At 57.2% G+C, this 14,403-nt stretch overlaps 1 protein-coding gene across 1 annotated transcript; it reads left to right on the forward strand.

The window, feature by feature from the left end:
* The first annotated feature begins 7,860 nt into the window (after positions 1 to 7,860).
* Positions 7,861 to 13,914, forward strand: THY1 (Thy-1 cell surface antigen). Its single transcript, XM_049800305.1, has 4 exons — positions 7,861 to 7,992; positions 10,603 to 10,684; positions 10,821 to 11,156; positions 11,837 to 13,914. The coding sequence occupies exons 2-4, from the start codon at positions 10,648 to 10,650 to the stop codon at positions 11,947 to 11,949; spliced, it is 486 nt and encodes a 161-aa protein (XP_049656262.1). The 5' UTR covers positions 7,861 to 7,992; positions 10,603 to 10,647; the 3' UTR covers positions 11,950 to 13,914.
* The last annotated feature ends 489 nt before the right edge of the window (positions 13,915 to 14,403 follow it).

Consider the following 14,403-nt stretch of genomic DNA (forward strand, 5'->3'; position numbering starts at 1 on the left):
AGAGTAAGTTAATTGTAATCAAATGCTGGCTGGTGAGATCCTGAACTCTGTTAGGAATAAATGTTTAGCTAAAGTGGTTTGTAGCTTCTGATTCTGAACATGCTCAAGCTATCTGAAGCCACACAGAGAGATTTCTTCAGTAAATATAGGTGGAGGGAAATTTACTTTTTTCTAATAAAGACATTTAAAAGTTGCAGAGGTTTATTCATGCATTGCCTCATTTATTTCTAGTAATGGTACACGGCTATACAGTTCTTCATCTGTCAGTACCAGAGAAAAGGGCCTCTAAACAGAGCAGCTATGCTTGTCCCAAGCATCCGGTGTCCCTGCCTTGCCCTGGAAAATACGAAGGGTTTGGAATAAACCCACTGTTCTGAGAGAGTGATAGCTTTGATGCGATCCTCCTGGAGAGAGGTTTTGGTGTCACTTAAAGGAGTAAATTGGCAGCTATTGCAATATTGAAGTGGGATCTCAGAAAGAGCAGTTGGTGCAGAACAGACAGCGCTGCCCAGCGTGGCTGTGGTACCACTTGTACTTTTCTCCATAGGGGTCTCACCAGTGATGTCTTCCTTTCAAGCTGGTTTTTTTTTCGATGCTTGTGGTTACAGAGCAGACAGTAATTACCACCTGTGCTCTTGTCCCTTGAAGTCCTCGAAGTGAGAAGGGTGCTCTTCTGTTTCTCATTATGCACGTTGTGCTACTAGGCCAAACTTCAAATGTACCAGAAATGGAACGGCCTCAGCTTGTTCAGTTACCGATCTTTTAGATAAAGCAGTAACACCTCTGAAAGACGACAAGATCATGATGGGGACCTAATCTTTCCAACATGCAAACCAAAACTGCATTTAAGGTTTATCTTCCTAGGGAAATGGTGGTGATCAGGTGAAACTTAAGAAAGATTTTGCTGTCAACTTATGCTTGTAAATGACTAAGTGCACTCAATACAAAAGGCGGTCCTCAGATTTGACTATGGAGGAAATACCTTTTATTGACATTTTTCAGAAGAATTCAAAGTTCATCTTGGAGTTGGTTTCCTAAGTTTAAGGTTACTAACAGCATTATATGAATTATGCTTATGAGAAATCCCCAACTAAACTTTCCCCAAAACTGTCTGCTATTGATAATTCAGCTCCAGAGACTTGAGCTCTTTCAGTACAGGCAATGTTCTCAAAAGGATACTTTGTGAGGACAACTGAGGCCCATTTAACATTGTTTGTCACAACATGAGAGTTCTAGCCTCTGATAAAAGGCAGGCCCTTTAGACACAGACTCCTTTAGTCTGCTTTACCACTTTACACATGAAGCAAGCCTGTAGCTGGGCAAAATCCCATCATGTCTTGTACCTCCTTCCAATTCTCTCTCTTTGGTTAAGCGCTGAATTACAAAGGCTGTGCTGTTCCTGGCCTGCAGGGCCAGAGCCCTGGCTGAGTGTTGCTTTGCCCTGGCAGAAGCCCACTTTTGAGCAAACTTTGGCTTCCTGCAAGTGCCTGTTGTTGGTGCTCCAAAGGTGTAGAAACGCCTGGGGAGGATCTCAATAGGAGCTGTTGTATTACAGGGCAAGAGACTCATGCTGGGCTAAGGCTGGGTCCTCTTGCCTGCCTTGAGTGACAGTAGGACGGAAACAGCCCAAGGCAACAGCATTTTCAGACATTTGATGTTGTACCACTGTTAGAAACAATCTTCTGTGCTATAGCATAAATGAAGTGATTACTGACTGCTGTCTTGTTGCTTGTAGTAACTCAGTGAGTATATTGAAAAGCACTCACACCAGCATAGTTCTTTAGTGGGTACCTGGGTAACTCCTCCAGTGGTACAATCAAGATTTTTTCTTTCCTTTTCATTTCTAACGCTTACCCCTGGCTTTGGGTTTCTCTTTACAAAAGCTCAGTGATTTATTTTTTTTGATTGTGCTGTCTTTATCTGCAATCTGTCTCCTAGAGACTAGTATTTCAAATCAGAGGGTTGGCCTGGACAAAAAAAAGAAGGAAGGAATTTCTTCATGAGATGTTTTTCTATGGCAAAACTGATGCACAGACGTAGGCAGTTGACCCACTTCCTGTTCCTGAAGGAGACTGTAGAAGAGATGGGGACTCCGGCTTCCTAGCTCTGCTGCAAGAGCCCAGAAACACAAGGTTCTCCAGCCTCCTAAGCAAGCAGAAGCAGACAACAATGGGTAAAAAGCTGCCTGGGAAGCCCTTGAAAAATCCCACTCTGCTCCAAACAATTTGTCATTATGGACTGGGAGGAATCGCTGAGTGACTAAGTACAGCACAAGTCTGGTTGCGCAACCAGATGTGGCTGGAGGGATGCTGGTGTTTGTGGCTCAGTGCTGAGAAGGGTAATGCAGAGAGCAGGGCTTGCCAAGTGCCTCTGAGGAGAGCTGGCATCAGGCTCTGGGCTGGCAGTGCTGTCTCCCCCTTTGCCCAGGTGCTTGGGTGTCCTTGGGGCTGGAGGACTAAGGAGGGGCACTGGCTGCGCAGGGGGAAGCCCTTCCTCACTCAGTCTGAGTACATGCTCCCATTGTCCCCGCTAACAATGGGGGAGATGAGCAAGTGCTGGAGCTGATGACACAAACCCAAGTGCAGGGAGCAGCTGGCTGGCTGCTAAAGGGAAGCACTGTGTGTGCTGTAGCCACAGCCCCTGCCCTTCCAGTGCTGCCAGGGTGAGAGCCAGGCCTCCTGGCAGTCTCCAGCCTCAATGTAGGACTGAGCTCTGTTCTGTGCCTGAAAGGGGCAAACCTGCCTGCCTTTATTTAACCTGTTTCTCTCCAGCATGAGGAGCTTCCTCACTGGCTTGGAGCACAGGGGCGACCCTGCAGCCACCTGCTTCCAGCAGCTCTTCTTCTGGAGAACTATCCGCAGGAACCCATGTGGTGAGAGTTAACCACCCTGTCCTGATGGTTTCTTCCTAAATAAGGAATGCTAATAAACAGTTTCCGCTCCTTAAGGCCCAGGAGGTAGGAGGAGAAAATTCAGGGAAGCTATTTCCATTTTCTGTAGCTTGCATTATTCATCTCTCCTGAGAAAGAGGAGAAAGCTAGGCTGGGGGTGGGGAGCAGAAGCAGTGCTGTGCTCTACGCCCCTTTGTCTGTCCAGCATCTTCCTAGGAGGCCCCTAGGAGCTTCTCCTTTCCAACACAGGTAAATTTTTCCAAAACTAAGGGGTTTAAAGTTGCTCTGGCAATCGGCCACCTGCCTGGGGCTTCTAATGCTGCACAACCTGGCATCAGCCCCCATAGGTACTCCCCTTGATTGCTACCTTAAGGGGGGTGGGGGGCGGTAGTGTGTCACTGGGTAAGGTGTTTAGCAGGTGGAGGAGGAGAGTTTTGCCATCTGAAGTGGTATCTTTTCCCAGTTCTAACTCTCTGTCCATGTTAACTCTCATATGAAGAGCCCATGGGATGTGGCAGTATTGCAAACAGGTTGAATACAAGTCCCCTGGCTACTCACCCTGCAGGTAAGAGACATAGATTTGCAAACTCTGAGCTAGGAGCTGAGTTATTTGCCAAACCTGCTTAGTTTAGTTGGCAGCGATGTTTCTCCTTCCCCCAGGGACAAGTCTCCCTCTAAGCTCAAGCAGAGATCATGGTGCAGAAAGCAGCTTTCCCATCTCAGTAGCTGTGTGGGAAAAAAACTAGCCCCTGCCAAGCACCATCAGGCTGCCTCGCTGGCTGCAATGGGAGGCAGTGAGGAGGAGGCTGGAGCAGGCAGCCAAGCACCACTCCCACTCAGTCTGGGGAGCAGATGGAGCAAGCTGATAGCTCCGTGCCTTGGTCAACCCCCTCTTCCAGGCTGAGTTGGCTCCTAGAGTCCTGGCTGGCTCCCACAAGGATTTCCAAGCCTCCTGCGGGAAGATTTTAGTGGCCCTGGGCAGGAAGGGCTAGAGGCAGACGGAGATGGTCATCCACTCTTTCAGATGGACACCAGACTGCAAGAATTGCTCTGCTCTGGTTGGTCAAGAGAGCTGCACTGCTGGGATCTTGCCTGGTGGCTCCTGGATCTCAATAGGGTGGAAAGGCAGCAGCATCAGATGAAGCAGGGATTTACTATGGGGGAATCCTACACTCCAGAGAATGTTCACTGCTGGCAGCCTCCCTGAGAAGCGTCCCTTCAAAGCAAGCTACCACAACAAGCAAGAGGGCATAACATCACCATTCTGGGGCACTCTTGCATGACTGGGTGTGAGCACAGAGCCAGGACTTCCTGCTAGCCAGAGCGTGCAGACACACAGAGAGGAACAGAGGGAAAGGAGGGATGTTCCTGCAGATGCATCAGTGCAGGGAATGGACCTTACTCCTCACGGGCACTTCCTAGCCCTGGATCACTCACTGTTAGACTGTTAGAAGTCTGAGGTCTCTGGGGCTTCTCTGTACCCAGGACACAGGCATAAAACAGGTAGAAGCTACCACAGAGGAGCCCTGCACACTGCAGGCAAACCACCCTGGCAGACCTGGGGCTTTGTGCCAGCCAGCCATCTCCTCTGCTAGGCTAACATGGCTGCTTGAAGCACAGCAGACCCCAGGCCAGTGCGGCAGCAGGAGCCCTGCCTGCCCCTGTTTTCCGTGGCTGTGTGCTGCATGCAGGAAGGAGGGGAGCAGAGTCTCCTCCACCCCAGCTCTGTGGAGCGGTGCCACAAAGCCCAGGGGCTTCATATCTGGGCCATGCTACATATAGCATCCGTGGGGCCTCGCTGGGCTCCCAGGGGCCATTTTGTCTCTTCAATCAAGGGCAAAGCTTTTCTGCAGCCTCCCTTTCTTGTCCCTCAAAGATGGGGTGGGAAGGGCCTGGGTTTGGCTTAGTGCAGTGAGAAGCATGAATCCTCTGCAGCCCTCCTGTCAGCTGGAGCTCTGGGGCCTGGCCAGCCTGCCAGGCAGAGTGGGGATGTGCAGGGGCAGGTGCTGCGCTACAAGGCAGGTGAGCATTTCTGTCAGTCAAGCCTAGAGCTGCGATCTTTGCCAGATCGATAATACTGATTCTCGGATGCCCTCCCTTACTCCTCCATCCCGTAACTCCCCAGCTCTAATAGCCTTGAAGAGGATGCCAGGGGTCTCTCCCCAGGAGTGCTGCTCCCAGCTCCTCTTGGCCACGATCTCATGTCTCTTCTCCCCAACAATTAGCAGTGGGGGACCAAATGGTTGCTGGTAGGGACCGGCTGCTGCGTGGGCATCCTGCTGTCACGTTTTGAGCAGGACCCAGACTGTACTGCTGTGCAGTGATTCATGAGCAGGAGAGAGGAGGAGACACTCTCTCTTCTTCCCGTGTTTGGGGGTAGGCTGAGGGCAGGGGAGAGATGTTGTTCTTGGGAAGAATGTGTACCCACCTTTCTCTTACAAGAAGGGCATCCCCTGCAGCAAGATGTCCTTGGGGCAAGGCCAGGTTTTAATTGCTGCAGCAGCACCAGACACCGGAGTCATGGTCCCCCTCAGTGCCTCTGCTCCCAGGCTGCCTCCTGCAGTTACTGGGGACGGTCCTTGAGCTACCAGGAATAGTGATGCCTCTGACACACTCCAGTAGAGCAGAAGACTCCCCACATGCCCTGGCTTTCTCTCCAGACAGGAGCTAGGGGCAGTTCAGCAGATCTGAGCTGCTAGCAGAGCTGTCTGTGCCCTGCCTCTGCCTGCTTGTCCGTCTGTCCTGCTACATCGACCCACGTCTGCTGGTATCTGCTCTGCTGTGCTGCACTATGACTGGCTACCTCCTTGCCCCTGTTTATGCCTGGCTGTCTGTCTCTCTGTCTGACACCTGCCACTGTAAACGCTGCCTGTCCCCCCTCTCCATTTGTCTGTCTGTCACTGTTAGATTTTCTCTTCCCCGCCCTTTTCCTTTGGCTGCTATCTGGAGGCCTCTGCATTAGGTACAACTTGGGGACTGATTTTCTCTGGTTTATGGATAGCAGCCAGACTGCAATCTGCAGTGACGGGACTATCCAGCTGGAGAACCTCTGCAAGGAGCCTCCTGCAAATACCTAGGCAAGACGCTCGCTGCTAGCACTGCCCAGAAACTGCACAATCATGCCTGCCTCCACAGCACCACCAGCCAGAGATTTAAAGGGAGCTGAAATCTCTTGCAATGGGACTTGGGCATCTGCATGCCTCCAAAAGCTAGTCCTTCAAGCTTGAATTCCCTGGTTGCCTATGCTCACATAGCTGGGGGTGAGGGTGGGGACGTGGGGGAGACACAGCTTGTGGAGATGTGGAGCTAGATGTACAAGGGACCCGCGCGCGCGTGTGTGTGTGTATGTGTGTGCACATGGTTGTGTGTGCTGCCCCACATCACAGCTGTGTTTGGATGCAGACCTCATGCTTGCATTCATTTTTTTGCACCCTGACAACGTGGCAACACACCTCTTGTGTTTGTCCGTTTGCCTTGCATCGATCTGCTTCCAGTCATCTTAGTGGTTGCTTTCTGTGTCAGTCTGCCATGTCTTTAATCCCATCCTTAGCCAGCACAGTCAGTCTGTACCATCCTGGGTCACCGCTGTAGTTGTGTTGATGTGCACATGCAGCTGTGTATTGACCCCACAGCCTGTCTTCATTCGATACCCAGCTGCCATAACAGATAGGGTCAGGCCTTTCCGCTCCTCATGACAGCACACTGGGAACCCTTCTGCACACTCCCTGGGCGCCATGGGCCCCCCGCCAGCCTGGATGTCTGTCCCGGTTTGGGGGGGGTCATGTAGTGAGCAAGCAGGCAGAGCCAAGGTTTTGTAGAATTAGCAAAACCCCTCTGCACAGCCAGCTTGCAAAACCTCAGCACTCGAATGTCACCTGGGATCAGGTTCTGCTGGAGCAAATAGGACTTTTTGTATCAACTTTCACAGCGCCAGCCCTTTTTGCAGAGCCCAGCCAGGGCATGTGGGAGGAGGTGAGGACAGGGCAGGCTATCCTGCATGCCTCTGCGCCTTCCTAGGGAGCCTTGGGACCCAAACTGCCAGGGAGAGCATCTCCCTGATGCTGCCCTCCTCTCCCGTTATCTCCACCTTGCCTAAAAGCAGGGAAGAGGCCTTTCGCCAGGCTGCTTTCTGGGTCCAAAGATATTTTGCCTATGCAGAGGCAGCTCTGCTTAGCCCCTTGCCAGCCACGTGGCGATGGGAGCTTGTGGGGAGCAAGCCCTTCTCTGTTGTCCTCACTGCCACCAGCCCTGGGCCTAAAACTTAAGGCTTGTGGCCAGTGGCACCACAGATGGAGCTTCAGTTGTGTCCCCTGCCATTCCCGCCACCATTTCCCATGCAGAAGAGACTTGCGTTCCATGGGTCTTTGGTGACTTGGTGCGGGCTGGCCTCGTCGGGCACCTGAGTCTTACTCGTTTGGGCAGGGGGAATACCTCCCCCCTCCTCAACAAAGCCCAAGCTAAGTTCTTTCCACTTCCGAAGCACCATCCTCTTCCAGCAAAACAACTCCCACATTGCCGAGGAGGATGAGGCTTGGCAGTTCTTCTACAAAATGTGATGTTCCCATAGCAATGGGGATCTGTTGCCCTTTCTAGCCTGCAGAAAGAGGGGAACCGGGGGGTGCGGTGCTGGGGGGGGGGTGTGTGTGTGTCCGAACGGGGCCCCCTGCACCCGTGCGTGTCCCGGCCGGGCCACGCTGAGGGGCCGCCCCGGCGGTACCCCCCTGCCCCCCCCCCGCAAGGGGGCTTCCTTACTCCCCAACCCCCCCCTCACGCCACCTGGCGCCCCGGCCTTGGCCCGAGTCCCCCGGGGCCCGGGGCGGCCGCAGCCCGGGGCGGGGGCGGGAGCGGGAGCAGGCCCGCAGAGGCAGGGTCCCCCTCCCCCCCTCCGCGCCCCCCCCCCCCCCCCGGCGCCGCAGGGCCGGGGGCCGAGCCTGCGTGACGCCGCCCGGCCCTGATTTGCTGGGGCCGCCCGCCCGGCCCTTCCCAAACTGCGGGAGCGCCGCGCCGCCCACAGCCCCGCCGGGCAGCAGCGCGGGCAGCACCGGACAGCGCCGGCAGCCCCGCGGGCGGCAGCGCGGGCAGCACCGGACAGCGCCGGGCAGGTAGGTAGGCACGGCCTGGCCCCCCCCCCCCCCACCCGCCTGCTCCGGTCCGGGCAGCTCCGCCGCCCCGCTCGGTTCTGCCGTGCCGCGGACCGGGCGGCCCCGCGGGAAGGACCCCGCCGGCGGGGCATCGGTGGCCGGGAGGGGCGGCGGCGGGGTGGGGGTGGGGGGAGAGCGCGGCACGTCGCTGGCGCCGCCGCCCGGGGAAGGCGGAGGGGGGGGGGGGGGGACGACGACGCGGGGAGGGTCGGCAGCCCTCGGGCGTGGCGGCGTACGGGGCCGAGGGAGCTTCTCGCCCCTGCTCGGGATGCTCTGCCCGCCGGGGAGAGGCTGGTTCCGGAGGGCGGCGGTCACCGAGGGAGACGCTCTGCGGGTTTTTTTTCGCATTGATGCTGGTGCCCCCCAACACACACACACACACACACACACACCCCACCCCACCCCGAGGATCGGGACTGCGGCATTCCTCCCTGGGCACGCCTGTGCGCGCGCCCGCCAGCCTCGCCCCGCGCCGCCGGCTCCCACGCGCTGCCACACGCGTGCCTGCTCCCTGCAAGGTGGGCGGGGGGGCGGACGAGACGGACAGGCAGCTCGCGCCCCGACCCCTCCCGCCCCCCTCGCAGGGCCCGGGCAGAGGCGTCGCCCGTCTCGCTCTTCCTTGCACGGACGGCGCAGCCGGCAGCCCCCGTGCACCCCCGTTTTGCTGGCAGCCCCCCCACCCCACCCCCGAGCGCAGCCAGGTTCCTGGGGCTCTCGGTTTCTCCCAGCCCATCGGTCCGGCTTTCTTCTTCCCCGACGCTCCCCCCCGCCCCCGCCTCCATCCCCGCAGCCTGTTTGTCACCCTTAGCTTGTCACGGTGACGGGCACAGGGGTACCAACATGGCGTGGCCCCGAGCAGGTGGTAGAGACGGCGCCGGAAAGCTTTGCTCTGCAAAAGCCGGAATCGCTCTGATGGTGCCCTCCTCGAGAGTCCTCTCCCTACACAAAGCCCCTGGGATCACGCCGGAGCGAGAGTTACCTGGCTAGCTCTGCTCCTGGCACCGCTGTCAGGAGGAGAGGGGTACAAGGGAGCCAAGGGCTCCCAAACCCAGAGCCTAGATGATCTGAGTGCTTTTGCACAGAGACAGGAGGAATTCCCCCTTTCTGGGAGCTTACTTGCACTGATTTTCTGGAGAAAAGCCTGGCTGTGACCTAGATAGCATCCCAGGACATTCAGAGGGGTGGGTCAGAGCTGAGAAATGACAAAGCAAGGGACGGGGGCCAGTTTCTAGGAACCCAAAGGAGACTTCCTCCATCGTGCCCCTGCCCCCACTTGCAACCTCTTGGTTGGCAAGACTAAACAGAAGGGATTTTTTCTTCTTAGCCAGGGTTCGGGGCTGCAGATACAGAGATCTTTCACAGCTTCAGAGTGAGCAAATGGTTTTGGTATTTCCTCCTAGAATGTTATATGAAAGACCAAAAAAATGCTAAAAACAAAAATCCAGCTGGCTGCGGTGCAGGCAGTTCCTAGCTTTTCCCTGAATTCTTAGCCAGCCTTAGAGGGAGCAAACTGGGGGTCTGCTGTCCCCTCTGCCAGCCTGGAGTCCCAAAGGGGTGATAATTTACCTCCCCCTCCTGGACCTGGCCCCACATCCCCAGCCTGGAGGACTGACTGCAGGGCGCTCAGTGTGTCCTTCAGCCCCGGTGTCTGCTTTGCTGCTCCCCCACCCTCTCCCTCCATTCCGCATATCTGCGGCTGGATTCCCTATGCGGCTGCTTGGCTGAGCTGCAAACCTGTAATTGATTCCTTTCAGCTGGATTGGACTGTCAGCAGCCTTGGGGTTTTGATGGCACATCTGCAGGCCCCTTACCCACACAGACCAGGAGGCAGCCTGAAGAGAGACAGGCACCGGGCCAGGGACCCAGAGGGTGTACTCTGCCACCCCAAACCCTTTCCACCCTGTGGCCGGGCAGGCTCAGCTCAGCCCCTGGAGACTTGGTGCCATCCTTTGGTAGTCTTGGCTCCCTGTCCAGCTGCCGTGTCCCTCCTTCTCGCTGCTCTTGGCCCCTTTCCCTCACTGCATCGCAATGAGTCATCTTTGCTGAGCTCACCCGCTGGAGCCGCAAGGGAGCTGGCAGGCCTGGCGCCTGCCGGCGCTGAGGGAGGGTCCTGAGACACAGCCCTCTGGCCATGATGTGCAGACACCAGGGCGCATCCTGATTTCTCCTGCCCATCCTTTGACTGGGCAGCCAGTCTGGGCACAGGGTAGAAGCAGGGGAAGGCAGTGCACGCAAGGCTTCGCTGCAGGCAACTGCAGGTCTGTGCCATGCTCATTTCATGTCTGGCGTGGGGGAGCCAGACAGGGAAAAGAGAGCTTGGCTGGCATTGCCTGGGGATACGGAAAGGTGATGCTGGCCAGACACGCAGTGCCCGATTCTCTAGCTGGTTCCTGGGCCAGCCGGTCCCTGTGCAGTGAATCATGATCAGGAGCGGGCTATAAAGCATCATTTGTGTGAGAAGAGGCAGCCTGCCCACCTGTGCCACATGTGCCCATGTCTGCACCACCGAGTGCCTGCATCTGTGCGCTGGGGTAATGGCCTGGCTAACTGCCTCTCTCTCTCCCTGCCCAGGCTCCCCTCTCAGTGACAGCCACCGCTGGGCACCTCAGCAGAGACATGAACCCCACCGTCGGCATCGCTGTCATCCTGACAGGTACAGCTGGCCGACGTGCATCCCCTCCCTTCTCTCCAGTGAGCTCAGCCCAGAGCAGCCAGGCAAGGGCCAGGAGGCTGCATGGGCATCCCCAGTGCCTGCTGTTCCCTGTCCAACCCCTGCTTGCCTCTCCCAGTCCTCCAGGCTGCCCACTGCCAGATGATCAAGGACCTGAGTGCCTGCTTGCTGGGCCAGAGCCTCCGGGTGGACTGCCGTTATGAGAACAAAACCAGCAACCCCTTGACCTATGAGTTCAGCATCACCAAGGACAACAGGAAGCACGTTATCCACAGCACCATCAGTGTTTCCGAGAACATCTACCGGAGCCGAGCCAATGTCACCATGCACAAGAACCTGGTGTGCCTCTACCTGCAGAGCTTCACCACTAGCGATGAGGGTGTCTACATGTGCGAGCTGAAGGCCACCAACGACTACACCGGCAACCAGATAAAGAACATCACTGTCATCAAAGGTGAGATGGGCAGCGGCACCTGGTCTCTCTCCCTCCTTCTCAGATGCTCCTTGGCTTGGCAGGGCCAGCAGAGAAATCCACAACCCCCTATGGCATCCCCAAACCCTCCCTGAGTCCCGTAAATGTTTCCCAACCCTTACATGCCCTTCCTACTGCAAGCAGAGCAGTCAGCCCCACAGATGGCCTCGCTCTGCTCCATCTCAGACTGCTTAGCCCTGCCTCTCTCGGGCCCTGCCTCGGGTGCATTGCCCAGGTGTCCTCCCATAGGTGATGCTTCACAGTCAGTCCCAGCAGAGGGAACAAGTCTGCTGGTGAAGGACTGAAGGGGTATGTGGTCCGGAGCAGGAGCGCAGTGGAGATTTTCCATGCATCCCACAGGAGTAGTCCTCCAGTTGCAGAGCCTTTCGTCTTACCTGGTGCCCATCCCCTTGTCACCTCAATCAGGCACAGACAGGGTTATGCGTTCCAGGGTCTCTGTGCCCCCAAAAGTTTTACCGCTACGTGGGCACAAGGTGAGGGGAGAAGCAAGCAAGGGGCCAGGATAAGACTTGCTGCATTTCTGTGGCAGAGAAAAGGCAAGAAGCTGAGTCCCAGCACCCCTTATAACACCCAGCCTGATCTCCGTTCCTGAGGGATTTCATTGCGGCTCTTCTCTCCCTCCCTGTTCCCTCTCCCCACAGACAAACTGGAGAAATGTGCTGGCTTCAGCCTCTTGATCCAGAACACTTCGTGGCTCCTGCTGCTTCTTCTTTCCCTGCCTCTCCTGCAAGCCGTGGACTTCGTGTCCCTGTGAAAGGAAAAGCACACACACGCACACACACGCACACACTCACGCACGCACACACCGACTACCCCAGCAAACCTGCCTCCCCCGCCAGAACGCAGCCCTTGGAAAGAGAAGCTGAACCGTTTGGAACAAGTGAAACCTCTCTGTGTTATCTCTATATAGCCGTATATCTAACGCTAACCACCGTCCTGTGCCAAGACCCACCATCACATGCACACATGCCCTGCTCCGAAGCATGGTGGCTCCGCTAGGCAGCATTGCTTCTCCCATCGCACCTCCCCGCTCGGTAGGCTGACTGGTTTGCGCATGCTGGGAGCACTGGAGCCTCAGCCCCGCACAGCCCGCTTCTCCCATCCCTTTAACTTTTGGGGTTTGCCTGTTCTCAACTGGGGAAAGACAGCTGGATTAGCAGGTAAGAGAGAGAAATGATGCGAGACCGTGCGGAGGGGTCCCTGTGCTGGGTGCTGTGCCTCCAGCCCTTGGAGGAGAGGGGGCTGCCAGCGTCCCCGACCCGCCCTGCCCACTAGCCAGGTGCCTTCCTGATTTCTCAGCCTGCTCCTCTCATCCTGAGTCACCCCAAGTTGCCGTCATTGGGAGGGGGCACGAGGCAAGTCGTGTCTCGGAGCAAGCAGGAAAGACAGAGGGAGCAGGGAAGGCATGGGATGATGCTGAGCCTGGCCAGGCTGGGAGGAGAGAGGGAAGCAGGTCTAGGAGACACCCATCAAATGCCCCTGCCTCCTTTGGGCTCTTTTGGGGCCCTGGGAGGGGGCTCACTGCAAATGTGCTTTGGCAACAAGTTTTTCCTGATCTGTTTTTTACAGCTGAGGTGGAAGGGAGGCCTCCTCCAGACATCATCCGGTACCTTTGGGCTGCCCGAGCCCGAGACACCACTTGCTCTCCCTGGGGACCAGCCCTTAGCTGTGACGAGAGAATTGCTGCCAACACCCACTCACAGTGGAGGCAAGCAGAGCCTCTCTGAGCTAGCCACAGCCCGGCCTTGGCCCCTTCTCCCCTCCCTGAGATGCCTGGACCTGAATCTGGGCAGGCTGGTGGGGAGGGGGCTCCCCTATGGGAGTGTGACCCCAAGGTCTCTGCAGGGACTTCTCTGCACTGTCACCCTGTCTTCCCCAAGGAAACATCTGGGGGCCCCGATCTTTCCTCATGGCATACCTCCCAGTACCTGGCCCTGCTTAGGCTCAGCGGCCTTCCTCCAGCACAGTCTTCCTCCAGTCCCACCATGCCGCTGGGAAGAGCCCATGTGCCCCCTCCCTTCTCCCTCCTCCCTTTCAGCATTTCCTCGTCTCCATTTAAGAGCAGAAAAGGGCCTAAGGGCAGCCCAGCTCTTGGCCACCACCTCAGTAAGGCCAGGACCTTCCCAGGGGTCAGCAAGAGTGGGGAGAGGGACGCCGAGCACAGCCCACATCCACCAGCCCAGGCCTGCCCTGATGCTCCGTGGGACCTGGAGGAGCCCCTTCCCCCCCAAAAACCAAGGAGCAGCCCAGACGGCCCGTGGGGAGAGAGACCAGAGGGCTGGCCCTGCTGCACCCTTGCTCAGGGGAGGGCACGGGGGCAGAGGAAGATGCAGGCAGGAGCATCTGGGTCCATGGGGTGAGCCCCAGCCCCGATGAGCTACTCGTGCAGCCTGGGCTGTGCCGCCATGGCTGAGAGCAGTTCACAGCAGCTGCTCCCCACTCCTTGCTCTTCTCCAGACACCGCAAGCTGCCTCCTACCCCCATGCCGGTTCCCTGCCCATCCCTGCCTGCTTGCTTGCTGTCTAGTGCTGCTGAGGCCGTGTATAGCTGAGGTCTGGCTGCGCCCAGCTCCCTGGGCTTGCTGGTGAGCGCTGGGGCAGGCGCAGAGCCCAGCCGGCAGAGCGCGGATGCGTCTCGAGTCTCATTTTTTTGTGAACATTTGTAGTTGTTTCCACAGCTTGTCGTAAAAAAAATTCTGTTAAGGGGGAAAAAAAAAGAACCCTACGAAAAGCAACAACAAAAAAACCTATCCTCGGGAGTGTTCCTCCGTCTGCACAATAAAACCCTAGGTTGTGTGTTGGAGCCACGGCCACCCGTGTGTGCGGCGGTGGGGCGAGGGGCTGTGGCGGGGCTGGGCTCCAGCCTGCGGTGAGGGCTGGGACAGCCTGTGCCCTCAGCCTCCCTGCTGGGGGGGACATCCTTCCCGAGCAGCCCCCACCTTGTGTCCCCCAGGGCCTCCAGCAGCCCAAGCCCTGTCGGGGAGAAGCAGGCAGGGACAAGACTTGCCTTCCCTGGGGAGGATGACCCCCTCCTGCCCACCTGGAGCATGGACCCCTGCGCCCAGGCCCTTTGCCCCTATCCCCATCCCATCCCTGTCCCTATCCCCCCTGCTCCGTCTCGGAGGCCCCCCACCCCCCACCACATTGTGAGCTCAGGGCCAGGGGCTGCCCACCGTGCCGGCAGGGAGGCAAAGCGGGGTAGGTATGAG

Source organism: Accipiter gentilis, chromosome 5 (assembly GCF_929443795.1).
Source record: "Accipiter gentilis chromosome 5, bAccGen1.1, whole genome shotgun sequence".
Lineage (NCBI taxonomy): Eukaryota > Metazoa > Chordata > Aves > Accipitriformes > Accipitridae > Astur > Astur gentilis.

Excerpts from the sequence above, each read along its gene's own strand:
- THY1 (XM_049800305.1), top strand. The coding sequence starts at position 10,648 with ATGAACCCCACCGTCGGCATCGCTGTCATCCTGACAG. Across the intron at positions 10,685-10,820 it reads CATCGCTGTCATCCTGACAG|TCCTCCAGGCTGCCCACTGC; the intron begins GTACAGCTGGCC and ends TGCCTCTCCCAG. Across the intron at positions 11,157-11,836 it reads GAACATCACTGTCATCAAAG|ACAAACTGGAGAAATGTGCT; the intron begins GTGAGATGGGCA and ends CTCTCCCCACAG.